We start from the raw sequence: 27,810 nt of genomic DNA on the forward strand, positions 1-27,810 counted from the left end.
CGGAAAGGCCCAGAGCTGCATACATAAACAATGCTGAACAAGGCAAATGCCACTTTTAAAAGAAATACTGGAGATGTGGGAAAAAATGTTTTCTTTGGATAAATAATCAGATTGTTGAATAAGCTATATTGGGCATTAAAGTAAAAATCTAAGTATATATTTTACTTTAGTGACAGTGTTTTCTGAAGATGATGTCACCTTACTGACTACTTTATTAGATCTACATGTGTAATCATTCGAGGCTGTTCCAGCTCACATTTTACTGTTTGGCTATATCATGAAAAGTCTCTGCTTTGCGATTGTGGGGATGGAGTTTTGCTGGCACGGTGTGAGAGTTGGGTTATTTTAGGAAACAGTCACGCTTTCACAGACTCAAAACATGGCTGCTTTAACTGCTCATTGCTGGAAAAAAAACACATCTAATGGACAAAGGAAAGTAGTTTCTAAATCACTAATTCAAGGTTAAGATTACATTTTAATTTTTTTGTGGACAAAATATTAAACGTTCCACTTCATCCAATTTCTACTGTAAAGCCTAGTTTAGTATTTAAAAAATGTAACCACTGACATACTGAATTTAAAATATGCAAGAGACTTTTACTCTTTAATCTGAATCTTGGTCATTTACACTCATGTGGACAAGAAAGTTTTCACAGGAATCTCTGAAAAACCAAGAACACCCCACGAATCACAAGTTTGGCAGCAATAAGTTTAAGTAATCGTTTTCAGCATCTATACATCAACTTCTCACATTCTTGTGGATGACTTTTACGCATCTCTTCTTTACAATGTTGCTTCAGTTCATTGATGTTTACGGGCTTTCATTTATGCACAGCTCTCTTAAGGTAATACCCAACATTATTTCAGTTTCAGTTGAAGTCTGGACTTTGGCTGAAATTGGGTCATGGACAATGATCCAAAGCACAGCGACAAATCTGCTAAAAAAGAAAAGCATCAGGATGTTGCAGTGGTCCAGTCAAAGTTTATCTGTTGGACAGATGTCCTCACATTGGACTTCAGAACACTTTGGTACTCAGAGGGGTTCATGGTCGACTCAGCCAGTGCAAGATATCCAGCACCTGTGGCTGCAAAACAAACCCAAGTCTTCATCCCATCCACCACCGTGCTTTACAGCTGGTATGAAGTGTTACGTTTTCTCCAAATTTGGTGCTGCACGTTATAACCAAACATCACTTTGGTCTCATCTCTCTGAAGAAGTCTTGTGTTCAGATGCCACTTTAAAACATAGCCCATACTGATATATTCTTTCTCTTCACAAGCCATGCTTGTTATTGTTTTTCTAATTTTACTGTCATGATCTTTAACATTTAACATGCTAACTGAGGCCTGTACAGTCTCAGTAAAGCTCTTGGGTTTTCGGTAGTTTCTCTGAGCATAGTTTGAACTTGGTGTGAATTTGCTGGCACTTCCACTCCTGAAAAGATTGTGGCATTGTGTTAACGCACAGTTAAATGCTCCAGACCAGCAAAATGCCAAAACCTTTGCTTTCATTGAGGTGCTCACACTTGCTGATGATCAATTAAGCAAGTATATTTGATTAGAATTACCTTGCTGTGACTTCTTAACTACCATGGAAGCATTAAGGGTCTGCTTAAGTTTTTCACAAGAGAAGAGTCCTGCATTTTTTTTCCATGACTGCAACTAAGAGATAAAAATTGTGATTTTGCTAATTTGCAGGTAAAAATCCATTTGGTTGTAGATTTAAATTTGAAAAAAATCTGATTAAAAAGCTTGTTTAATGATTATTTTAATAGCTTGCAATAACTAAAGAGGAAGCAGGTCCCCCAGGATATCCTCTGAAGATTTCTGTGAATTATAATAAAATAAAATAAATTAACTTTTATATTTATTTTGCATCAACTGCAATGTTGTTTTTCCCACAACCCACTTATTCAATAAACAGACAGAATGTTATTAGGCTTCAAGTGATGTCATAAATAACTCACAGGATTATGTTTCCTTCATTTTACTTTTTTAAGAAAACCGTTTGACTCAACATAAAAAATAAAGAAATAAAAATCTTTCATAAGACATTTGGAAAGAAAATTAGGTCTATATAAAAGGAGTCTTTATTTAGTCCTCACAGTACAGTTTGTACATCTGTTTGCTTGGAAATACTTCAGTAATTCACCAGTGAGGGAAGACAGTCGTCCACAGTCAGACGGCATCGTGGATTTTAGGAAATTCAATTTGGAAATCTTTAAATTAAACCCAAACAGAATCAACCTTTGATAAATTAAATATCTTTGATCGAATATGCTTTTAAACAGAAGAAAATCAGAGCCCAGCTTAAGTCATGTTGCCGTTTCTGTGTGTCGACCGTCTCCTGTTCGGTTTCCTCTCATTAAGACTTTGACCACATTGCAGATGGTCGCTCCTGAGCTGAGCCTGTGTGTGTCTGTGTGAGTCCTGTGTGTGCGCACACGCTTTAAAGTGAAACTCATCAGTATTCCTCTCACTCTGGGGGAATTAGCTGCCAGAACACCGCTTTTTCTGCCAACTTTGATCCCAGCCCTCCTTTCAGGACCAGTAAGGTGGACAACAAACCACACTCGTTATAGCTCGTTAATGGACCGACGCAGGGCTCAGAGCCTCAGGCAGAGTGCAGTGAGGATCACATGCACGAGGGAGTATAGGACTCCAACACGTAGCTCAACCTTACCCCCTTCTCTCCAAGCTCTCTTAGTGCTTTAATCAAATCCTGCCTGCCAGAGAATAACTAACAAATTAGCTCAACCCTCGGCTGTAAAACTGCTCAAATCTTCTTTTACATTTGTATCATAACAAGGCGACCAGGAGACGCTTGAGTACAAGAGGGTGCTTGAGATAATGATATTGGTGAATAATGGCTCCTGCCACATGTGTTTTTTTTAAGCACAGTCATTGACTTTGAAATGCCACAGAACATCTATCATCATTATTTAAAGATCTTAATTTTAATTTAACAGGACATGAACAGATGACATTAAGCTTTAATGAATTTCAGTAAAGTCATTGAATATGAACTTACTTCAGGTCTTCAGAAGCCCTCGCCTGGATCAGAGGAGTCTCCACTGAATGTCCGAACACGGCTCCTTCCGAGCCTGCGGATAAAACAAATCCCAGATCGTGTTCAGTGCAGCTTTATATTATGTTCCACAAAATACTTTTTTGGTAACGATTTAAACATAGAAACTAAATCCATATTTTTCAGTGACTTGCATGATTCAATTACATTATATCACCATTTAAAAGAGAAGAAAAAACAAGTGAACAGACTGCAGGCAATGGGCACGTATTGTCCACATAAACCTCCTGCTGCAGTCTTTCAATCATTAAAATCCTTAGAACAGCTAAGCCCAGCACTGGCTGTGTGATTAGCTCTGCTGCCTTTTTACTTGCCAAGCAAATGTGTAAAACCAGAAGACCAATGGAGGCAACTCGTTCATGCTGTTGTTTACACCAAATTCTGACCCTAACATCATGATGTGGCAGGAAAAAGACTCACCCAACCAGGTGACCAATATCCAATTTTGGTCAGCCTGTGTCAACTGTAGCCTCAGTTTCCTGTTTGGAGCTGAGAGTGTCACCCAGTGTGGTCTTCTGCTGTATATTTGCATTCAGAGATGCTCTTCTGCATACCTTGGTTGTAACGAGTGATTATTGGAGTTACTGTTGCCTTCCAATTAGCATGAAGCAGTCTGACCTCTGGCATCAACAAAGCACCCAGAGAACAGCTGCTCATGGAATATTTTCTGTTTTTTTGGACCCGTCTTTGCAAACTCTAGAGATGTTTTAGAGGGAAAATCCTAGTAGATCAATCACGCCACGTTCAAAGTCATCTGACTGCATGCCCAAATGCATTGCTGCCATGGCTGATTAGATAACTGACAAACAAGCAGCCAAACGGGTGTACCAAATGAAATCACCAGATAGTGTATATTACTTGTGTTGACATATTGTGGATTAAAGTCTTAAGTCTTACTTATGCCTTACTCATTAATGTGCTGGACTTCTAATATACTCCGGGAAAACCTACAGTACAAAAACTTAAGATTCAAATCTGCCCTTTTAGTTTTAGACAATACACCATTGATCACGGTTTATTTAAGATATCCAAAGACAACTGAGTGAGACTCCAGCATCGTCTTACCTGTGACTGTGAACTTTTCTGCTGCCATGATGACCTCCTCCTCGTCGGCAGTGAACAGAAGTGTGCCCCCGTCTCTGCTTCGCACCTCCAGCCTCTGACACTGGGCTTCCACAGCCTCGGGACCTGCAAGAGAGACGTAGATACTCAAGTTTCCATTGAAAACCTTCAGTAAACGTTGCTGAGTGCACTCAATTTAACGGCAAAGGAACGATTCAGCTTATTTGTATTCATTTACCTCTACTGCATTTTCCAGTATTTTATGAATGTTTCTAGATCTAACTATACATTTTAGTTACGATTAGAAAAATTTCCACCTCAAAAGTTTTATTAGTCTGCAGTGGTAACAACTTTCACTTTTTGAAAATATCGCTGTCAAATAAAGGTTGACTTATGCGACTCTGGTCTTTTAAATCTGCTCCGGGAAGCTACAGTATGTTTGTGCATGTAAGACTATTAGCAATCTGAAATACTTTGTGGAGTGCTTGCTTTGCAAATGAAAGGCTCCTAACAAAGCTGGATCAGCCATGCTTCTCTGATGAATGAAGACAAATCAGTAATCTGTTCCGCTGGTGAGGAATATTAATTCCTGTTCTCCAGACTTTGGTGTTTTTTCAGATGTGCATGCACAAAATTCGTCTCCTTTTCTTGCTCTCCTCTCCTCTCTCTGCCATTAATCCATGCCCTGCGACGGCTGGGGAATTTAATTATTCTCGCTGAGTTTCATCTCATTTCAGACGAAACGCAGTACCCACAAAAGCAGGCGTAATTTTCAGAGGAAGGTCAAGCGTGACCAAAACGTGTCATATCAACAGTCTTGTCAAATCACCATCAACTCTCTACTTATGCTGGCTAAGATCAATAGCTATTAATGTTAATAAGCAGGTCATTTGCTTTCTAGTGGTGATTAATCATGTAAATGACTTTGGTAATTTAGTCTGACTGATGGCTGAACCTGATGATAAAGAGATGAAACTATTGCTCTTTCAATAAGAGCATCAAAGGTTAGCGTCTGGAAAAAAAACAAACTACTCGAATAAGATGTAGAAGCATTAAAGAGAACTTCAAGATAAATTGTTGTGCTAATCTTAAATGAAGTCATCAACAAATGGTATTGATCTGGTAATTTATACAGCTGTGGCCAGATTAATCCAAGACCAGTTTTTTTCAATAATAAGTTGTACAAAGAGAGAGGAATACAATGCTGTGCAAAAGTCTGGAAGTGCATCTTATTTCTTCATATATTTTATTAGAAAAACATTCATAAGCCAAAAACAGAGATTCTACAACTCTGAAAGTCAGTATCTGGTATAAAAATGTGATTCTTCAACACAGCCTGAACTGTTAGGCAGCTTTCTTGTCATTTAAATAGTCTTCAGGAACAGTTTTCCAGGCTTCTTAAAGGACATTCAAAGCTCTTCTTTGGATGTTGGCTGCTTTTTGTTCTGTTCTCTGTCGAGTTGATCCCAAACTGCTTCAATAATGTGCAGCTCTAGGAACTGGGGAGGCCAATCCATGACGGACAGCATACCACTGTGTGTTTATTTCTATCCAGGTATTCTTTTACTGCATTGGCAGTGTGTTTTGGATCATTGTCATGCTGAAAAATGAATTGAGTTGCCAATCAGAAGCTTTCCAGATTGTATTACATGTTGGATCAAAATCTAATCGCGTGTTTCTTTTCCAGTTCTTTTGTAATTTGGCAGAACTCAGCCTTTTCTCCTTGTTTTGCTTCCTTAAGAATGGCTTCTTTGGCACCCGTTTAGGTTACTGGTTGAGCAAGCGCCCATATGCCTTGTGGATGAAATGGAGCAGCAAAGGTTCGAGTCGAACCTGTGGCCTAATCTCTCAGGTCTCTGTCAGGACTTTTTTCCTTTTGTTAAGAACATAACTTTCAGATACTGTTCTTCTACTAAAGATAGTTTTTGAAGGTAAGGTTTCAAAACAAAATTTTATGTTTGTCAAAATGTGTTCTCATAATCATAATTTTCATAAATACACATGGTGAAAAGCCTTTTTGCGACAGCCTGCTGGTGATAAAATGCTTGAAAATACAATTTTAAATTGGAAAATGGAAAATAAGTGAAAAAGCAGCCAATCTCCAAGGAAAATATTTTATAAACCTTTAAAAAGCCTGGTCAATGTTTGCACAAGTTAAAGTTTAAAATGGCAAACAGCAACATATAATGAAATGAGGGGTGGCTCAAGACCTTTGCACAGCACTGTAAAAACTGAAACTACTTGTAGGCTACATTGCAGACAGTCATTCCACAGCAGGTGTTTCCTTGCAGGTGAGGCAAGCAGCAATTTATAGTTTCAGGATGGAAATGGCACCAGCAGTAGTAGTGTAGAGGTACACAAAGGAGGAAGTGGAAACTCACCCACTGTGAGCTGACCAGTTAGCAGGCCTTGTTCGTTTCTGGCATTCAGCGTTACGTTCTTGTCTGACCGCAAGACCAACAAGCTGTCCTAGGGGGAAGCATGGAGGGGGGAGGAAGAGACACACAGTGGGAGAGAGACGGAGAAGAGAGGAAAAAAAAATGCTGCATTAAAAAGCTTAAATCTCATAAACAGCGTTGGAAACTGTTAAACTTATTCTTTCAATGTTAAAGAACCACAGAGGAAGGAAGAAATTAAATATGTAAGATCACTGAACAGGAATTATTTAAATCCCCACACTCAGCAGCTATCAGAGGCTGCCTTGTCTTGTTGAAATCAGAATTAATGTAATTATGCTGGTTCGAAGTAGATTGTAGTCTACAGTAAAAAGGTTTCCCAAGTGGATCTTTCCTGGATAATAACCACCAAATTACACAACATTAAGGCTAAAATGGAACAAATTAAAACCGAATTATTGAAAGATGAGTAATGAAGTGAAGAAAGAGATAGAGGAGGAGGAAGGGGTTTGCGGGGCAGCCGAGGACGTGTGTGTGATGAGCGTGGGTGCATTCTTTTCATTGCTGCAGACATTTCGGCTGTGGACCTGTCCTGCTTTCTGGCAGCTTTGCATTTTGCAAGTTTATAGCTTGTTAACATTTGAATGATGGCACATGTGCATTTTGAAAAGGCTTTGAAATGCACCCATTCTACCTCAGACGTCTACATTTCCCAGTAACATCATCTTATGAATACATTTAGGAGACTTCTACCTGGACTTTAGATTTTAAATACCTGACCGCTACAATCACACACTTGCTATCACACAAAGTATATATGGTTGAACATCAACATACTCTGGGAGGGTTATGTGGGTCTGCGAAAATGTGAAGCACATATCAATGTTTCTTGTGTGTTGTATCGGTCTGTCAAACGTCCTAAAGCAGCTAGAGATCTTTCTCTTGGTACTTGACCAAAATATTTTATAAACCTATAAGAGCAACATAAATAAGAATTCTGTAAAAACAGATGTTGCTGGAAGCTCAGTGACATAATGACAACTTGTGCTCTAGGGCTGCAAACCCAGACAGTATGTCAAGACTGCCTTAATTGATTTTTGGACATCTTCAGGCAGTATAAGAAGCTGTAGCAACACTGACCTAGCGCCACCGTATAACTCTTATGGTGAAAAGTTAGCAGTAAGCAGTTACTCTTTTACACATGCCACAGAGCGAAATTACCCTTCACTTGGAATTGTTTTGAGAGCTCTGTGTGTCGTTTCCTTTTTAAACACGCTGTTTTTATATTAAAAATGATCCCCTGTACACATGTAATTCAGCACAGTTTCATAACACAATTCAATCTATCCAACAAGACCATTCAGTGTAAATTAGTGGCAGAGGGCTGGTTGGGCGATACTTCTATGCGAGTTAGTCACCAGGAGGAAGTAAAGAGAGATGAATAACTGGTGCATCCCAACGATGTTTTAGCCACAGTGCTGAAAAGCTTTTCTGTAAAAGTGGATCTATTCTGCTTGCATGTGAGCTGAGATATATGTGCAAGTAATCCATGCGACTCCGCTGAACAGTCAATTCCAGGCGCTTTCTTCTATTTCTATGTCGATAAAAATGGGTATCCTTAATACGATCATATGATGTGTTAAGACCAGACTAAAGCTGCAACATACAGTACAACAAGACGTGAGCTTTGCAGGGTCCATTTCAAGCATGTAATTTTAGCTTTTTTTTTGCCAGGTGCATGTTATTCACAGGTATGGGTAAACCATAAGGCATAAACATGCAAACATAATGACAGTTGATTTCTGAAATCCTTTTTTACCATATGGGTGTTTACTTAAGTCTTGAATACCAATATTTTATTACACATTTTATTAAATGGAGGTGGATTGTGTCTGGCTGACGAGTGTAGGAGTGCGCTTATTTTTCAGACAATGGAAAGCTGGCATTGTCCCGTGATCACACAGGGATTTAAATATATTTTACTCTATATAAACAGTACTATATTTAGCTTTGATTTATTCTTTTTGTTTTTTAAATTTTAATGTAATTAAGCAGTGCAGGATGCCAACTGCGCAAACAGACCAAACAGCATGGGCACTCATTGCCAGTGTGTTTTATTTTGCTATTTTAGTGGCCTGAATATATGAGAATTTACCTCCGTACATGTTAGGGGTACACTAGTACCTGTAGAAGGTTTTTTATGTTTAGTCAGGTAAGCCAGCTGCTACTTTCTTTAAAACACCAACTGGTGCTGATGGAGAATTTTACTATTACTTTACTGCAGCACTCTGATCGTTCTGCAGTGTGTTAGTCAACCACAGGCTCATTCTGACCCAGGAAAAACGTCATGTCACTAGCTCTACAATTGTACTAAAACAAGTGACATTTACAAGCATTTAATCACAGTCTAGTATTTGAGCAAATAATTCTGCCGTTCCCTTAATAATTATCTCAACTTTGCAGAGGTCATTTGGTTCATTTTCATTCCCCGCTCGTTCCTTTCCGATGTTAATGTGCATCATCAAGTTTCACCACGAGGCAGCGGCATCATGGAGAAATTTGACTTCTTGATTTGAAGTATCCCTTTAAAGAGTTTATAGGTGTTTAACAGTATCCTGAGGGGGCACGGCTGAGACGCTCGTGCTCTCCTTAAAACCTCCCCGGGATCACATAAAAGGCTTTTAAAGTCACTGTGTCTGCCGAGGAAGGTCAAGCGCAGATCAGAGTGAATGCACGTAAACGGAGCCTGTTGTTGTAGGTGTACCGGGCCCCATCAGACTGAAAAATTACCATGACTGGTATACGGCAGAGGATGCCTCCCCGCATATGATGAATAAGTTCAGAGCAGAAAGCGAGAGCACGTCACCCTGCTCCTAAGAAATAGTTTCAAAACAAAGCAAATGTGTGCTGTCTGACGCTGTTGACTTTCAGCGAGTGAGTATAAAATGAAAACTGTTTAAAGCACAGATAAAGAGCACTGTTCAGAGTTTAACTGTAAGCCTAACTATCTATTTGCATAGACACATTTAAATTTTAATTATACCGATTGTTGTGCTGGAGGCTCATTTACATACTGAGCGGCACAACTAAATGTAATTTTTTTAAAATGCCAGGCGTGAAAAAGCAATGCTTATTATGCCTTAATTTCCTCATTTACGGTAAATAAGAAATCTTGCAGCAGGCTGTTTAAAAACATGTCTGCAGTCATATTCAATATTAAAAGTTGCCTGTATTTTAGTGCAATGCAAATCAAAGCGGTTCTAGCTTTCCGAGGCGACGCTGCAGTTTGCGGTTTAAGCTGCTCGAGATTAACAGGTGGATGGCTTTAAGCCGTCTTTTGCCGACTTGAATTCAGAAATAGTGCTTACAATCAGCTCTCTCGTGCTTATCAAATGCAAGTAGGTGAGGCTTAGTGAAGGAGAAGTTTCACTCCAATAAAGATACACCTGCATCTGCGGCTATTTATAGATCAGTCAGGCTCCCCGGAGACGATAACGAGAGCCAACAGTCTGAACAGCAGATATGTGATTAACTGTATCTGGGCACTGCGATGCACTCGTACCACTGTGTTCAGTTTTCAAATTCCAACCAAGTTTTCATTTGATTTACATCTTTATCAGCGACAGTACCATCTGTATCTAGTGGTTAAAAAGTTACAAGATCATTTATAAAAACCGCAGAAATGTTGTGTTATTATAAAATCCATGTCTGCTCCATGATTTGCGAAGATTACCTTTAAATAAAGACTGACTGCTCCCACATCTAGAGCCTCCCAGCTGTCAGATTTGATCTCCGTACTGTCGTTCCTAATGGGGGTAAAATTCTACAGTTGCAAGCAGCTGTGGCTTGAGAGGGTTAAAGAATTCAGCTACAATTACTTTACTATATAAATGGAGAATTTGTAGTTGGTGTACATCCCAGGCCTCCTGCCTTGTGTTATGTCCAGTCCAGCAGCTGATTTCTTTCTTTCTGTAAATGTTTGAGCTGGCAGAAGAAAAAAAAGTTCTTATCATAAATAAAAACACTTGCCTCTTAATCGCCAGTAATTGAAAGTTCTTGGAATTACATCATTAAATTACAAAAAAACAGCAAAAAGACTAATTAGAGTGGACTGGCCACTTTGCTAAAATATATCACTGCTGTTCACTGAATCTAATTTGACCACAGTTTGTCCTTAAAGGCAGCAGAGATTATTAGCCTAATGCATGTGCAAAACAGGAGCAATTCCAAAAGATAAATTGCTAAACTCAAGACGCGTCTCCTTTGTGCATTCATTTTCTGTTTGCAGAGAAATCTGCTGAGACTTTAAGCTATGCAATCCCACGTGCCTAAAATCTTTCATTTAACTTGACGTTAACCAACTTTAACTTTGCCCCAACCAAAATATTCAGATAGCCATATATATTCATCTGTGCAGTCCCAGTGTCATTTAAAAGTTTATACTAACCAGCTATCCAACCCTTATTTATTCCAACATCTTTGCAATACTGATAGTGATTAGTACTGATCTACCCTGTGAGAAGTTTCCTCTCGATGAAAGCGGGAGGGGGAAGAAGTGCCCGCTCACACGTCTGCTTTCACAAACACTTGAAATTATAAATGCAGTGTTCCTCTGACAGGTAAAACTCCAAGTGTGACGACGATTTCAAAAAGCCTGAAATTGCTGTTGCACTCAGACGGGCAAAAATGTTGAGTTCCAAACTGATTTGTCGTGCCTGAAATTATAACAGTATTGTGGCTTTCACAGGTGTAATTTAAGCTATTGTCTCGCAATCATATGCTTGAATTTTGTTGTAATCCAAACGTCTGATATTAAGGTCATCTCGCGGTATTGTTTTCACAGTCCTCATACAAGACTGTGTTTGGTGGGACAGCTCAAGTTTGCATGTAATGTGCTATCTGCAGAAGCTGACAGGTGACGGGAGAGAGGCGGGGAAGGAGGGAGGGCTGAGATAGGTGGACAGACATGCAGGCAGTGAGGAAGCCTTCGGGGCAGGAAAAAAATAATATCGAAACTCTTCCTTCCATCCATCTGCCTGTCAGTTTTGACAGACAACTCAGCACAGGTACATATGAGAACTGCAGTAAAAGAGGCTAACATTATAATGTGTTATTGAGCATTTTCTACAATATGGGCAAAGCATTTTTTATTAAAAGGAACAAAATTATTGAAATCTACTCAACCCTGTGTGAAAAAGTAATTGCCCCCTAAGCCTAATAACTGGTTGTGTCATCGTGGCAGCCTTTGTGATTATAGTCATTGAGTCTTTCAATCTGGAGGAATTTCGGCCAGTCCTCTTTGCAGAATTGTTTTAAGTTAGGCCAAACTGGATTTTCCAACATTAATGGCCTGTTTAAGGTCAAGCCAAAGCACCTCAATTGGATTTGATTCTGGACTTTGACTAGTAAAAGCTTAAATTTGCTTTTATGAGGCATTCAAAAGTGAACCTGGTGTGATTTGGATCATTGTCCTGCTGCATAACCCAAGTGTGTTTGAGCATCAGGGCACAAACTGATGGCCGGACATCCTCCTTCAGGATTTTCTGGTAGAGAGAAAAAGTCATCATTGCATCAGTTACAGCAAGACCTGAAAAAGCAAAGCAAACTACCACCACCATATCTCAATGCTGGTGTTCTTTTTATTTATTGCTGTGTTAGTTTCATGCAGACGTAAAAGGACAAAAAGTTCAACTTTTGTCTCGTCAGTCCGCAGAATATTTTCCAAAAGTCTCTGAGATCATCAAGACGGGTTTTGGCAAATGTGAGACGAGCCCTTGAGTTCCCTTTGGTCAGCAGTGGTTTTCTCCTTGTTCTCTCCCGTGGATGCCCAGTCTCTTTCTTTGGTTCAATCATGAACTCTGACCTTAAGTAAGACAAGTGAGGCCTGCGGCTCTTTGTACGTTGTTCTGGGTTCTTTTGTGACCTCCACAGTGAGTCGTCGGTAGCCCTAGAAGTGGCTTTATAACACTTTCCAGACTGATAGATGCCAAAGACTTCTTTAGATCGCATTTTTGCATTTTTGGCTTCTTTTTTAAAAACTTCTTCACTTTGTCAGACAGGTTCTGTTTGAGCGATTTCTTGATTCAGCAGGTCTTGTATGCATGGCTCGTAAAACTGAACTCAGCTTTCCAAAAAAATGCAGTTTATCACAGTTAATTCATGACTTAACGGGGGGGGGGGGGGGGGGGGGGCAATTACTTTTTCACACAGGGCCAAATAGATTTGAATTATTTCTTTCTCTTAATTAATCAACATTTAACAACTGCATCTGTGGCTATTTACTCAGGTTACCATAAAAAATGTGAGAAATATGCAAAAAACATAAAAGCAAAAAATCAGGAAGGAGCAAATACATTTTCATGGCTATAAGGTTACACAGACACGGCTGGAAAAACTTACTAATAATATCAAAACTGAAAGCAGCAATAATTGATTTTCTGACCACTTGGTAAAGTGCAACAAGCTGTGAACGCAGACATATGATCATCTCATGATGTTAGTATGGGTAACCCATTAACACTAACACACTATTTACACATACAGCAGCAGATGCTGACCATCATTAGCATTCCTTTGAACTGATGCTTTTAGGCGCTTTCCTTTTAACTCTGTTCGGTCATATATCGGGCTCTTTATCTGCAAAATGTTCAGCAGCAGACCGGCGACTCTGCCTGCTGTTTGGTGCCTAACAAGTTGTGAACAGTGATTTTATCAGAGGTTTCTACTCAAACAGCCATATGCTGCTGCTGAGGTTGACAGAGCGACTCAAAACGCTAAAGTTGTGGGTGAAAAAAACTAAAAAGACACACACACACACAAAATAAAACTGAAGAGCCTTTTTCTGTAGGTTCATCAAAACAAGAACTCTGATATACATATGGTTATGATACATGATTTTAAGCTCTCAATATGAAAAGGTTTACAAAAGTCACACAGAAATCCAAACATTCAGTGATCCTGTACACTGCCGAGACAAAACTTGTTACATGTAACCAATAAATACTGTTAAATAACAATTTATACTACAAGAAAAATGAAATAAAATGTGTTAAAAATCTAATTTAAACTCTTACTAATATATTTATTAAAACATTGCTTAAATCTTTAGCTTTTGTTTTGTGGGTAACTACCCTGATTTATTAATGTGGCCTATTTATGGTAAAATAAATGGTAAATGGCCTGTATTTATATAGTGCTTTACTAGTCCCTAAGGACCCCAAAGCGCTTTACATATCCAGTCATCCACCCATTATCACCAGTGTCAACACAGAGATTGTAAACTGCATTAACCTACCATTAAATAAACACTAGGTTGGCGCAGCCCGCTCTCCAGCGGACTCGCACAAAAGAGATTTTAAATCTCAAGAGCTCCACTTCATGGTTAAATAAAGATTTAAACAAAACCGACAAGACTTTGGTTTTATGATTAACAGTGGCTTCTTTCTTCCTTCCTTTCTTATTTCCCTCCTGTCTGCCTCACTCCCCTGGGTGACAGGTAGGTGGATGCAATTAAATGTGCAGGAATAAACTGAACTTCAACTCAACTCATTTGAATTCAATTGAATTTGAAAGTAGGGCCAAACAGCAACAATGATACAGAATGACAGTAAAAAAAAACAAAACAAAACCCCACAACACACACACACGCCTTTAAACAGAGCGTATCATCCACAGTGACTTTCTTTTAATCATTTCGACCTGCAAAAGAGTCTGCAGGTCAAAATGCTAACCTGCTGACACCTCACAAACACAACAAAAACAACCTGATTGCATTTTTCCCATGCCTTTTGCTCGGTTAATCAATGTAAACTGAAAGAGAACAGCTGTCACCTCGCAACATGCTACTCTGACGCTGCTCTGCCTTTTTAAGGGGCTACTCAGCATGTACTTTGCTGCCAGCGATCAGAGTTACTGCCAAAATAAGCAGAGGGAGTATTTCAATATGTTACCCGCAGATTACAGCTTCAGTTACTGATTAAAATTTAAAGCAATGATTGACTCGTGAAAAGGAAAAAAAACATATCAAACTACAGCTTACTGTGAGTTTAGCAGCTGCAGCTTGAAAAAATAAATAAATAAATAAATAAAGAAGGTCATGCTATATTTGATTTTAAGAAACCTTTGATGCACTACCAAGTTCACTGCCATTTGTGGTAATGGCTTATTGATCAATGCTGGTTATCTGACTGTAGAGAAGCACCGTGCACTGTTGTGTAAACATAACCATAATCCCTGCTCTGTGTGTGCTTGACATATTTCCTCAGGTGAGGAAATATTGAGTGACCCATGGAGACTTTTGTCCTGCAAATATCTCTGGTGCGGCAGATAAGAGGGGCCCTGCACAGCGCTGTCTGTAAAACAAGACCGTAAAAATGTCTGCAGGTGGTATTGAACTAAGCGGTGAAATATTGGCTTTGTCTAATACTCAGTTTTGGGCATCTGCTACGGCCGTGAGGTGGTTTTTCCTTCTACCGCTAAGGCACAAGAGCGTTATATTTAAATCAACATTTAGCTCCAAGTAGGACATCAAAGAGCACGAGTGGGCAATTCGGAGTTGTTTCTCAATCTGCTGTGGCAAATTGGAGCCATAATCGAGCCACTTCCTCCATCCATGTCCCTCAAAAAAAAGAAAAAAAAGGAGAAAAAGCAGAAAAAAAAAAAAAAAAATCAAATTTATACTGGAACCCTAGCCTACAGTGCTTGAAATTGCTTTCTGCACCATGCCTAATCACTGAAAAAGGGGATGATCCAACTGAGTGTCTGTGATTTGTGTGGGAGAAGAACATTTGGATCAACTTTGGGCTGGAGCTGTGTTGGTTAATCTACTAAACATCAAAGAGGAGAAAGGAGAGGGAGGAAGTGCACAGGGGGAGGAATTTATCGTGTGGGCTTGATTGGAAATCCAGCAGGGACACTCTGGTCCCCCCCTGTAATCGTCTGTAATCTCCTGTAGGTTGTATGTGGCCTGAGAGGAGCTGAGAAGCAGCCTATTACCCACCTCCTGCCGATGGGAGGCCCTGATAATACGCCGTTTGAGGACGACGGGAAATGAGGGAAGCCGAAGAGGAAAGGAGTAATACACAGAGAGGAAAGGGGTCGTCTTTTATTTTATTTTATTTTTTAAACCCAGGCATGCATAAAGTCTGAGCTTGGAGGAACGTTGGCCTTTGTTGATAACAAATTGATCATAACTTCCTCAACAGTGAAAGATCAATATGAACTTGTCTGCAGCTTTAGAGACATCTTTCTCCCTGAGAGCTTTTCACATGCGTTTCAGTCAATGGTACTTATTCCTAGTGCATCAGAGTATTGATCAACAAGCAACTTGAAGCTGGTGAGAAAAGGGAGCAACTTACCCTTCTGGACTGAATCTCATTAACATACAGAGGCAAAAGAAACTCGCTGATTCCCTCCATGCGAATCCCATCCTGGTTCAGCTTGAGGTTTCCCATTCCATCCTGAAACAGAGTCATGATCATCAGTGACGCTGTAAGAAGCTGTGTTCATTTTCCTGATTTGATTTAAAGGGTTATAGCTTCCCAAACGTTTTTTAAAAAAGAAAAAAAAAAAAAGGATCCTGGCGTCGGTGAAGTACATTAGACGGAGCTCAAGCTGTTGTGTAGCAGACAGGCCGGTGGACAGGCAGCGGGGCTGAGTGACAGGGAAGAAGTAGGACATGACATCGAGGTGACAATGCCACAGACACTCAGCACTGTCAGGGTGACAGGCTGCATGCAGTGGGAGGCAAACTGAGGAGGAACAGACTAATGTGGCAGCTATGGAAGCGAATGTTGAGAAGACTCATGGAAATAAGAAAGAAATTAGATTTATGGTCCTGCTGATTTGCATGAAATAGTATTAGCTCAATATTGTATATTAATATGCAAGTTTTGGGAGTTTTCTTCTTACCAAGGTCAAAGTGGGTAGTGTTGTACTGCACTGTGATACATTCAAAGCTGCTGCTAATGTTTTGTCCACTGCATTTACATAAATGGGCACGTGTGATAAATTGGACAAAATTAAAGACACTGCTGTGGAAAATAATGGCTGCGAACAATGTCAACAGAGCTTTTTTAACCATATGGGACCTGACAGTCACTGCCACTTACACACCAGCTTTCTTTAACTGCTATCAAAACGGCTCAAGATGCTCCTCGCCACACACGGCTTAATGATTAATAACTGCAAGAGCCAGCCAACTCCTCTTTGAAAAAGGACCAACTTACATTTCAAGCAGCGCGCTGTATTAGAATTTAACAGTCAAATCAGACACTTGGCATGTAATAGCAGGAAAACCATTAGAAAGGAGAGGCACGTGACATTAAAGACATCCATATTCTGCAGAGATGGCCCGTTCCAGCTATTATCCATTATCTTACTCACCTTCAAGTTTTACATAAGCGCTTCTCAAACTGTGTGACTGAGCCCATAAACTCTGCAGGAAAGAGTTCACAGAGGTCAAGACGGAAAGCTGTTTTTCTCATATACTTCTATAGGACAGGAAGTCTTTCTGTAGCCACAACTATCGTGGTGGTGTTTAGATTTAAGCCATTTTGCACTGGCTTCATTGTTTTGTACCATCTTTGATACTTTTTGATGATTTGGCTACACAATGGGATGTGTCATTGAGGCTACATCCATCATTCATAAAATTAAAAAATAAAAAGTATGTGGTATGAACAAATAAACATCTTATATACATATCTATATATAAAAACAAGGAAGTTCGGGAAATCTCTCAAAAAAGTTGCTTAAAACTAGTTCAACGTTCAAGTTTAACCACTAAAGCTGATTCTTCTACTCAGGAATGCAAGAAAATAACTGATTTGGTATCTTGATTAAAAAAGCAACAATGTGCTTTACTCATTTTTTCTTTTTTGGTAAAACTGTACATTTGGAAATAAATGGTGTTAACATAAAAAAGGATTTTGGTAATTACCAGCTTATTTTTGTGTGTTGCATTATTGTCCCAATACTAGTACTTAAAATTATTTAAATTGTTCATTTATTTATTTATTGCTATATTTGTTTTAATTAAGTAATTTCTTTACTTTTAATTAATTAATTAATTTTTCACTCTGATTGTCCGGACTGTAAATATGTTCAATGCATCTTAGTTTGTGTTTTGCTATAGAAATAGAAAAATATTTTCAAAAAATTGATTCTCAAAAGAAATTTGTTCCACCTTAACTACCTTTCCACGTGTTCAGGATTTCACGTTTAAGTTTTCATTATTAATAGCACAACGTCTGGGTAACCGTAGCTGTTAATTAATGCTAGAATGAACAAAATAGGGATCGTTAATAACGAATTTGTTTCACTTGAGATTTTCCTGCAGTAAGAAGCTAAATTTAAACTTTTCAGCTTTAAAAGTTGTCTGGCCATCTGTGTGATTGAACTTTCTGAAAAGCAGCACGTCATTGGTGGGATCTTTTGCTTCACCTGCGCGCTTTACAAAAGTCACGCCAATAAAAGTCACACTGATTTTTCAACTATCTAGCTGTACAGCTAGTCCTACCTCTCTCCACAGGTAACAGCCCAGTGGTTTGCACTTAAATTGATTCTTTGCCATCCCGTTTCAACAGAAGCTACATCAATTTTAAAAAAAATGAAATACCAAATACTGTATGAAATGAAGCATGATCCCGCAACTTCACCTCACATTTACTCGGGGGCTGATTTTGGGCTGTATATAATTCAGTAGAAATTGGACAAGGTTATGCCTAGCTGCACCACAATGAGCAGACTGAAGTGTGAGGGCAGCTTTGTAGAGATGTGTATGAACAGATTGGCCCTGAGGGATGTGTTGAAAGAGTCCATAGTGCTCAAATGGATGGAGTGAATTACAGAGGCAGAGAAAAGCAGGGAGAGCGCCATCATGCATGAGAGCAAAGAGCAGGGACAGACAGGAGAATAAAGTCAGGGGAGTTTCGGAGGTGTGTGCGGCAGTGTGGAGGTCAGACTGTGAAGTTGCTGCTGTGCTGGAAGGAGGCGGCATAGTGGGTGTGAAGAATTCAGCACACGCTGCAGTCACTTAAATAAGTAGATGGGAGGTAGGAGAAAAAGGAGGGCGTCACAAACAGCCCCAGTTCGATAATGTTCAAAGGCTAAAGGAGACCGTCAGCATCAGTGAAACAAAGGGTGATGTTCCAGAGGAGGAACTCCTGCCACAGTTAAAAGAGAAACTGTAGAGCCAAAAACAACCTGAGCTTTACCCCCTCTGCCCTCGACAGACGGGCAGAAGTTTTGGAGTTGTTTCTTTAATGCTACATATCTGCTTTATCATCCTATTTGATCCAGTCAGAGGATCCAAGATAGCACACGCACATAGCTTCACCCAGAAAAAAATTAATAAATAAATAAAAAGGGAAAACAGCCCACATGGTTTTCAGACCAGTGACTTCAAAAAGGATTGACTCACATAATCCATTTTCCCATATTTAGAGGGGAAAAAAGCATTTTCAGAGAAACTTTATTTTTAACAATCAATGCTTTTGAGTAGTGTGCATCATCAGGCTGCCCGTGTGATGTAACCGCAGAGATATTCACACACTCAGCTTGCTGGAAACATTCAGGTTGTGACTTCTGATTTACCGGGCAGCTTTGTGGTGAGTGTTTATCCCGTCCCACTGGATTATTAATCCTAAGATTAATAGTTGACTCAAAGTCTTACGAGCTTGATTGCTAGAACTGCAATGAATCCCTGTTGGCCTTACATCATAGTGCTTAACATCATTGTTTGAACTGAGCTAATAATGTTCGTCCTGGAGATTATAAATACTGAACAACTACTTTTACTGAAATTCAGAATAGAGAGTCAAATTCAGAAGCAACTGAATGTGTGATTAGGTTGTCAGAGTTATGATAGAAGCACCGTGGTGTATCTCTAGCCAAACAGAATACCTGCTAATACATTAACATAGTGAACACGCAAGACAGTCTATTACTTTTCTAATGATGGAATTATCATTGAGCAATTACTTATACTGTATTTACACAACATATTACATGTCAAACCATGTTACCACAATAAAACAAACAAACTGTACTACCACGATACTGTATCAATACAAGGATACCAAATATCGATATTTCATCAAACAATTAAATGAAAACTCTCTGGAAATACTACAAATATGAGTGATCATCTGATGCACGACCATCCAGAGATAATGTTAGCCAAAAAAACTTACATTAAATTATCTTAACTGAATTACCATCCAGCAATAGACACACTTAGCTTGACAAAGCTAATTCAGCCAAACCTAATGGCTCAGTCACATGAGTAGAAATAGGAGAGCAACATCTCCAAAAAAAAGAAAAAGAAAAAAAAGAATCAGGTGCTGTCTGATGACTGTTTTGAATTTTTTCATATTGTGTGGCAGACTAAGTGGTTACCCAGAACATGAGGGTGTTGCACACTCAAGATCACTTTTGAGGACAGGGCGATTGCACAGGTCACCTGATAGGAGGCAACCTTTCTGCAAACAGCTGCAGTCTGACTTGGACTGACTGCAATCGCTCTGAGAGAGATTGTTGAAGGTTTGCTGTCTCATTTATAGACAGATTACCAACATGTTGCTGTCAGTCTAAATGAGTCTTTGTCAGTGAGCACAACTCCAGGGGACTCGACCCAACTGACTGCCAGCTGGTTATAGTCTGGTTATATTTCTGTGGATTTCTGTCTACGTAGACAACAACAGATATGAGATTTTTCATGATTTATTACAGTTATATTACCAATTTGACTCCATTTAATCACTCACTGATAGCAGACTGACTCTTTCTGGCAACATTTATAGCAGGTTTTAATGAAATTTGTTGTTGTGCTTGACAATCTCATTTTGCCGCAACAAAATGCAGTAATGCAGTTTTTATGTACTGGAGAAAATGAAACTTAATGTTGAGGATTTTTTCCCTTGATAGGATGTCAATATGGCTGCTGAGTGGAAAATCTTGCTTTATTTTAAATCAAGCATTGTTGCGTGCACCAAGTGTTCAAAGTGACTTATTTTTTTAATGCAAGTTCTCCAATACCGTCTCATTTTAATAAATGATAATCAGTGGCAACTTTAAAATGTAACAGCAATGCCCTCGTGGTGCGGTTCTTAGAAGCTACTGTTATGCTTTTTTTTTTTTAATGAAACTTGCTGAGTCCTGAGAGATCTGGAGCAGCGAAGTGCATTTTCTGAAGCAACACCAACACCACTGATAAGGTCTTTCACTCATGACATAGATTGATGACAGAAGAAGGAGCAGAGGAGTGATTGTAATAGTCGAGGGGGTTTGGGGGGTTGGGAGGGGTGCTGCCATTGGGAATTTGTTGACAAAATGGTAAATTGTGTGCATTGTCCCTGAAAATGTCACGGGAGGAGCTCGCAGCTTCTGCCTGTTTGGATTTTGCTTGAGATTAACACGTTCTGCTGCCAAGGCTTTTCCTAATACTACAGAATCCAGACGAATCCAGTACACAGCACGAGATGCCCGTTATATATTTGATCCCCTATATTTGTAACCCTGCTGTCAATACTTGTTTAGTTTAGACACTAAAGCAGTCTCAATCAAATCTAACTGCTATACACTGGCTGATTTGTCTGATTTATATAATTATGTTATTACTATAAATGCTTTTCATAGGAGAGGGTTGGAACACAGCACAGACTGGAGTGTATCAGAGAGGGTAAAGACGGTAAAGCGAAGACAGTGCTGCCAACAACTTGTTAGCCTGCTCTAAGTGCAATAAAAGCTTCCAACGACTGTTAATGTGTCTGAGAGAACAAGACGCACACCACAAATGCTGTTCTGGATACAGCATTATGGTTCTCCTACTGAGTTAGCGGTCGACACCTCTGATAGGCACAGGAGGACGGGCTAAGACCAACACTTCATTTCAGTGATGCTGGATTTAATAAGAGTACAAGCCTTCCTTGCAACAATGAGCTTAATTGTGCACATCTGACAGCTCTGAAGGAGAGCCGGACAGCTTTAAGGAGAAATTCTGGACCAGTTTTCTTTACATGTTTGAGGACAGCACTAGAGATCCTATGAATATATGTATAAATATATGATCTCTAGTGCTGGTCTCAAATATCTACCTGCACATACAGAAATAAGATTTCCTCTCAGGCCACCCCAAACACAATACTGTTTTGTTTTTTTTTTGTCTGATGAAATTCAGTCAGAGATTTATTTTTCCTGCAAACTTTACTCAGTCACCGTGACATTATTCTGCAAGATAATGTGGGAATTCATTTTCCCCTCAATAATGGGCACCTGTTAGGAATCAGAAGGCAGCAAAGCAGCCAAAATCATGACCGCTCCCTCTATCTACGGGAGTCCACAAATCACAGACAAGCCCTGGCTTATTCAAATACTCCTCTTCATACTTCAGATTAGAGCGGGACTGATATAGCAGCAGGCGGATATTATTGCCCAATATTATCCATTTGCTGATATATATCTACTGGGATTTTTATCAGCTGGCAAATAAACATTTAAAAATTACACAAGCAAGGTGAGAAACACTATTCCACCAATATTATGAGTCCTGGCATTGCATAGTCTGTCCACCAGAGGGCACTAACCAACTTCCTTGTAGGCATTATGTTTTTGGAAAGCCACAAACAAAAGTAGTCCACTTTGGTGACTCTGCAGCGGTCTACATAGGCCGGGTCCTTCAAAGAAAAAGCCGGAAGTGCAAGACTGAAATAGGACGGTCTAGCCTTCAGATTTGCGTCACCGCTGTCTCGGTGGAGTTTAATAAACTCAGCTGTCTGCTCCTTGCTGTCTAAAATATAACAGGACACTGCCGAAATTCTTGACCACCTCATACTTCTTTTTAATCAGTTTTCTGTTTGATGTTTATCCAGCTGTGTGAAAATACCAGAGGAACTCACCCGAGGGATTAATCAAGTTTTATTTAATCAAATCTAATCTAATAACTTTGATCTCAACCAAACCGATTTACTCAGGAACAAATAAAACACTGAAAAAAGCCAAACAATAACATTTTTAAGTTATCTGAGTGACTTACATATCATGTTTAACCTGAGTAGCGAAAGACATTGGGGGTCTGAAAACGATGAAGACGGGAGTCCGCTGTTCTAGTGACCCTTGAACCCCCAACTCGCTATCGATCTGGTGGGTAACAGACGTCTCCGAAAACATCGGAGCACTTTTGCAAATATGTGATGTCTTGATAAACCGAGCAGATATTTGAAGTTTACGCAGCTACATTCTCGCCTGAAACTATCTTAAAAGTTTATTTTGTGACCCACAAAGAATAAAAGAGTAATATTAAAACTTAGTAGCAGCTGCCATTGTTGGAAACTGGAATTGGCTGGGCCATGAAGGATACACCCGACCCACCCTTCAAATCTGGGGAAAAGGAGGAAGCATTTGTGGGCCGCATTCGTAGGAGTCTACGAATTGAGACAGCCTTTGTCGCGTCACTGTGACATAATCGGTCTACAAATGCGGCCTCAGGAGGATGCGGCCTACGTTTCGGGACACAGCTACTGTCTTCCTTAGCCTCTCTGTCATGTGGAATTCTTTTTTCCTCTTTACCGTCTCCTGCTGGGACTGATTTTTTTTTTTTAACCATGGCGTTGTAAATTTGGGTGTTATCTGCATAGAAATGGTAAACATGTCCATAAAAATAATGATGTCAGCTTCCCTAAACCACTGCTGTAGTGCGCTGCTCCTCTCTTGATCCTGGGCCTTCTGCAGCCGTATATTAAAACCACACTGGCTAATATTGGTCTCAAACTGGCCTTTCATTTTATGCAAGACAAGCAGATAAATTCTGTAAATTCTCTAATACAACCTATAGCTACAGAAAAGGCTAACATTGTTATCTTTTTACAAAAAAACAGCTAAACATGAGAGGTTTTTGGACAAAGTTTGTGTTCTCCATTCTTTAAGCACCGTTTAAGCACCGGCACCGTTTCAAAAGTACCGGTTTGGCACTGGTATCAGATAAAATCTAAACGATACCCATCCCTAAGTGGCACAAATAATTTGTGTGGCATCTTATTGAATGCAGAACAGCTGATTGTTCTGTAAATAGTTTGAAATGGTTATTTAAAAAAAATCAAGGTAAAAGGTAAATGGATGCAAATAATAAATAACTGCAAACTTTGTTTGCAAAACTTGTGCATAGGATTTTAGATTTGACTATTTATATTTGCATTTAAAGTTATGAAATATGATTCATTAAACATGTTTTTGGTTGTTACAGTAAAAAATATAACATTTTCTACTCTGATTTTGTTTTTTTGTCTAATTTTAGATCAATTGTGTTAATACAGTATGTCAAAATGAAAACACAACTGAGGTTGTGCTGAAAAGGATGATACCAAACAAGGCACAGGGTCACCTGCTCACTCACTGAGCTAAACTGGCTCCCTTTAAAACACATCTTAAAACTCATCTTTGTTCCTTGGTATTTAAATCAGAATGGTGTTTTCTTACCTTATATTTATTATTTAGTTGCGGGAAGCTTATTGTTTTTTGTTGATGAGTGAGTACACGGGTGGGATTTAATAAGTTTTCTTCGTCCCACTCCTTTTCAGGTAATTTTTGTTTTTGTTTTGTGCACTTTATGTTCAATATATGTATTTTTGTTGTGCCTGAAATGAACAAATAAATGAATGAATGAATGAATGAATGAATGAATGAATGAATTATTAATATTATTGGTAAGGGTTTTTTTGTTTCACTGACTTTTTGAGAGTGTACTGCTCCTTTGTATGAGACCTTGTAAAACTTGTGTTTTCAATAAAAAGTGCTCTATAAATAAACTGGATTGGAAAGATTGGAAAGAACCAGCTGATCTGGGCACAGTAATCCACGAGTTGTTGTGACAATAAAACAAGATCATTTTTAAACAGCAGTCATGTTATCTTAGTAAGAATTCACAAATAAATACATGTAACAAATGTTATTAAAAAAATCTGTTTATGTTTTTTGTGCCTGCAAGAAAAATAATTACTGGCCCAAATCAACTTTTTAAATCACCAAATATTAACATCAGTCAGAATCTATTCATATGTCGACTTTAATGATGAGATCATAGGCTTCCTTCTGATAACTCAAAGTGTGTGTTTGCCGTGCTGTACTCACCACTGAGAAGTTCATAACCTTTATGATCCAGACGGTGAGGGCCAGGTTAACTATCATGGTGACCAGGAGCAGTAGCAGGAAGAAATAAAGGCATCTTTTTCTCCACCCGTATAAACCCACCGGGTACACGGCATCGCAGCCTGGTCGTTGGAGGTGCAGGGACTGGGATGCAAGAATAAACTGCTCCTGGGTAATCTGGAAAACAAACCAAAAAAAAAAACTGTGTGTTAGTCGGCTGTCAAGGATATATTCACTCCGCACAGAAGCAATCCCATATTCTAAGTGGTTATTACCTTGCAAGTGCCGCTAAAATGACTATGCTGAGGCACGGCTGTGTTATTTTACAATTTTTTTTAAAGTAGTGCCACTACGCAAAAAAACAAAAGATGAAAGCATGGCATGAATATCAGCTAGGGTATTACCACTAGATTAAGAATTTATATCTCGGCATCTTAGACCACAGTTACAGATTTCTACTGAGAAAATTGCAAATAGCCAATTTATTTATTGGTTGTTTGCAATGTGCATAAACCTGGAAACACAAGCACAGTAGCCCAGTGATTAATCAAGCTGTGTCCAAAAGACAAAGTCATTTTCTGACTTAATTTTATTAAAAAACAACAACATAAGAAACCAAATCAAAGCCTTAAAAGGTTGTGCATTTCATCCCACTGAAGGAAAGAGGGATCGTCTGTCAACATTCATTGATCAGAAGAAAAGCCATCAGTTGTCGGAGTAACTGGCCCCGAAGTGGAAAAGCTCTTAAACAGCATACACTGCAAGTCAATGAGCATAAATCTACAGCCAAAACTAGATACTAACGAGCTAATCATAGTGATTAATGTAAGCTACACTCTGGAAAACAAGGTCCTTGACCTTTCTCTTCTTCTTGTATTTACGTTCTTTAAAAATCAAACTTCATTTGTACCGGCTTAATAACGTGTCACAGCTTTGTTTTCACTGCTAATTACTTGTTGACATTTTGTCATTCCAGTACTTGGAAAAGAAAGTCACTGAGAGCAACGGCTTCCTGCAGATGACCTGTGCAGCATTCGCCTCGGGCTGAGAACTTCACAATGTTACTACCCATCAACCTTTCAGTGGAAAATATTTCACATGGCTGGCTTTATGGAGCTACATCCAGCACAAGATGTGAAACACACTGCGACGGTTGCCACAGGCAGTCAGCACACGACTTAAGTATAGGAGTTCTGCCCAGACTATTTTATTTTCAATTATTTTTTTTTCAATTAATTTGACTTCCAATGATTATGAGAACGAGATAATCGAGAGGAAAATGGTCATTGTGCCATTTTCAGCTTCTCGGCGATGTTCTCGTTTTGCATCGTTGTAAATCCAGCCCACCTAAATTAACGTTTGAGAAAACACACTGTTAACAACCAAGTAAAATACTTGTGACATCGGCACAGACCAACATAATGCACGAAGCCCTGCTGATCAGTATGCAACTTAGAAACTCCCTCTGATTTTTACAACCAATTACTGTGATGAATGATTCATCTATTAAGTGTGTTTTGACAGTGACCATGGGTCAACTCCAGCCTCAAGTCAACACAAGATAAGAATTTATACCTTCAAATCAATATTACAGATTATCTTTTTTTTAAAGCTAAATCATCTGGATTTTGTTGGTCATGGGTAGCTGTGCCCAGCAGCTATCTGCAAACACTCACCTATGGTTACAAAAACAAAAATGTGCCAGCCAGTGCACCAACTCTGAGGCTTCAAATCGTGTGGCCAGAAAGTCAAAAGGTGATAGCCATCTTTTATGTACAGTCTAAGGTAAATTAGCATAAGTAATAGGGCTGTGCCGACTCGATATTTGGACTGGATATCGGCCTGATATAGACCCAAAAAGATGGAGCCCATATCAATTCAATTCAGTCTTATTTATACAGCACCAAATCACAACAACAGTCGCCTCAAGGCGCTTTATTTTGTAAGGTAATCTCTCTGACAATCATCCGGTGTCAGTCCCCTCAGTTCACTTCTCTGTTGGAGTTGGAGGTGTTTCACTGTAGCTACACCAACAGCTTCTGTCTGTATGTTTGCAAAACTGTTTCACGTAAGAACAAACTGTGGTTAAAGTGAGCCATCATGGGTGAAAAGATCAGATGTGGCTTTCTCTCTTTCTCTCACTCACTCTCACTTTGTTCAGAGAGTTTGTCCAAGACGTTAGAAGGACGCTGCTTTAAGCTCTCATTATACTTGTGATAAAGTAACGTGTTGTCAATGCCATTAAATAATATTTCACTTCAGCTGTCTCCTGTCAGCTCCGTAGCTGTTTGACAATGAAGCAGTAGCATTCACTTTGTGATTTTTAAAGTCAGTCCGATGCAAATAAATCAGATGCATAACACAAGTACATTGCTGTTCCATTGTATTTATCTTGTTGATATCAACCAAAAATTCTGGAAATTTCTTGGATGTATTTTTTTCTTAAACTTTATGTTACAAAGTTTGAAAGGATCTTTAAAGTTGAGTCTGATGTTTCTTTACACATATAACAATGATTCTCGGTCTCTGTTGTTCAGTTATGGTCACCCATTATTAATTTAACACTGGTATCGGCTCAGTTCCTGTTATCAGCAGATACACACAGTCGAGGTATCACTATGGAACTAGAAGAAAGCCGGATCAGGCCATCTTTAATAAGTAAAAGGCTAAAAAGGCGAGCTCTTCTCTCTACATCATTAAAGCTGCCTCCTTTTGGAGATTCAAACCACGCCAAAGCGATAACTTAAGCTACAGGCATGTTTAGCACTGCGGAGACACTGAAGTGTCCTGAGCCACTGCTCATCACTTTGTATTTGGTGGGAAAATAGTAAATAGCCTTCAGACATTTATTGAAATATTTGCAAACATACATGGAAATACAGTAAAAACAATTTCTAAAGTCAATAACGTGTAAGGTCACCTTTATTCTTCAACACAGCCTGAACTGTCTTCGGCAAGAAACTTTTACACAATGGAGCAAAAATCTCACTGCGCTTGTTTCCAACACCACTGAGCCTCCACCGTTTTCTGCAGACGTGGAAATGTCCAAATGTCCACAGAAAAACTTTGAAAGACCATTGGAAAGCCTGTAGGACTATTGCTCAAGACCAATTTTAAAAGGGA

The 27,810-nt window shown here is 39.2% G+C and overlaps 1 protein-coding gene across 2 annotated transcripts in view; it reads right to left on the bottom strand.

Annotated features, from left to right (window-relative positions):
• The window catches only part of LOC146580340 (zeta-sarcoglycan-like), a 55,173-nt gene that overhangs the window by 14,994 nt on the left and 12,369 nt on the right, over positions 1-27,810 (bottom strand). For both annotated transcript variants that reach the window (XM_085267003.1, XM_085267004.1), the window contains exons 2-6: positions 24,670-24,864; positions 15,903-16,004; positions 6,532-6,619; positions 4,154-4,276; positions 3,032-3,104 (exon numbers count right to left, since the gene is read on the bottom strand). In XM_085267003.1, the coding sequence (XP_085123129.1) occupies positions 3,032-3,104; positions 4,154-4,276; positions 6,532-6,619; positions 15,903-16,004; positions 24,670-24,864 (581 nt within the window). The remainder of the gene's footprint in view (positions 1-3,031; positions 3,105-4,153; positions 4,277-6,531; positions 6,620-15,902; positions 16,005-24,669; positions 24,865-27,810) is intronic.

The sequence above is a fragment of the Mchenga conophoros genome, linkage group LG3 (assembly GCF_057382185.1).
Source record: "Mchenga conophoros isolate Kocher_MC1m ecotype Shallow Benthic linkage group LG3, M_conophoros_male_GT1.1, whole genome shotgun sequence".
NCBI lineage: Eukaryota > Metazoa > Chordata > Actinopteri > Cichliformes > Cichlidae > Mchenga > Mchenga conophoros.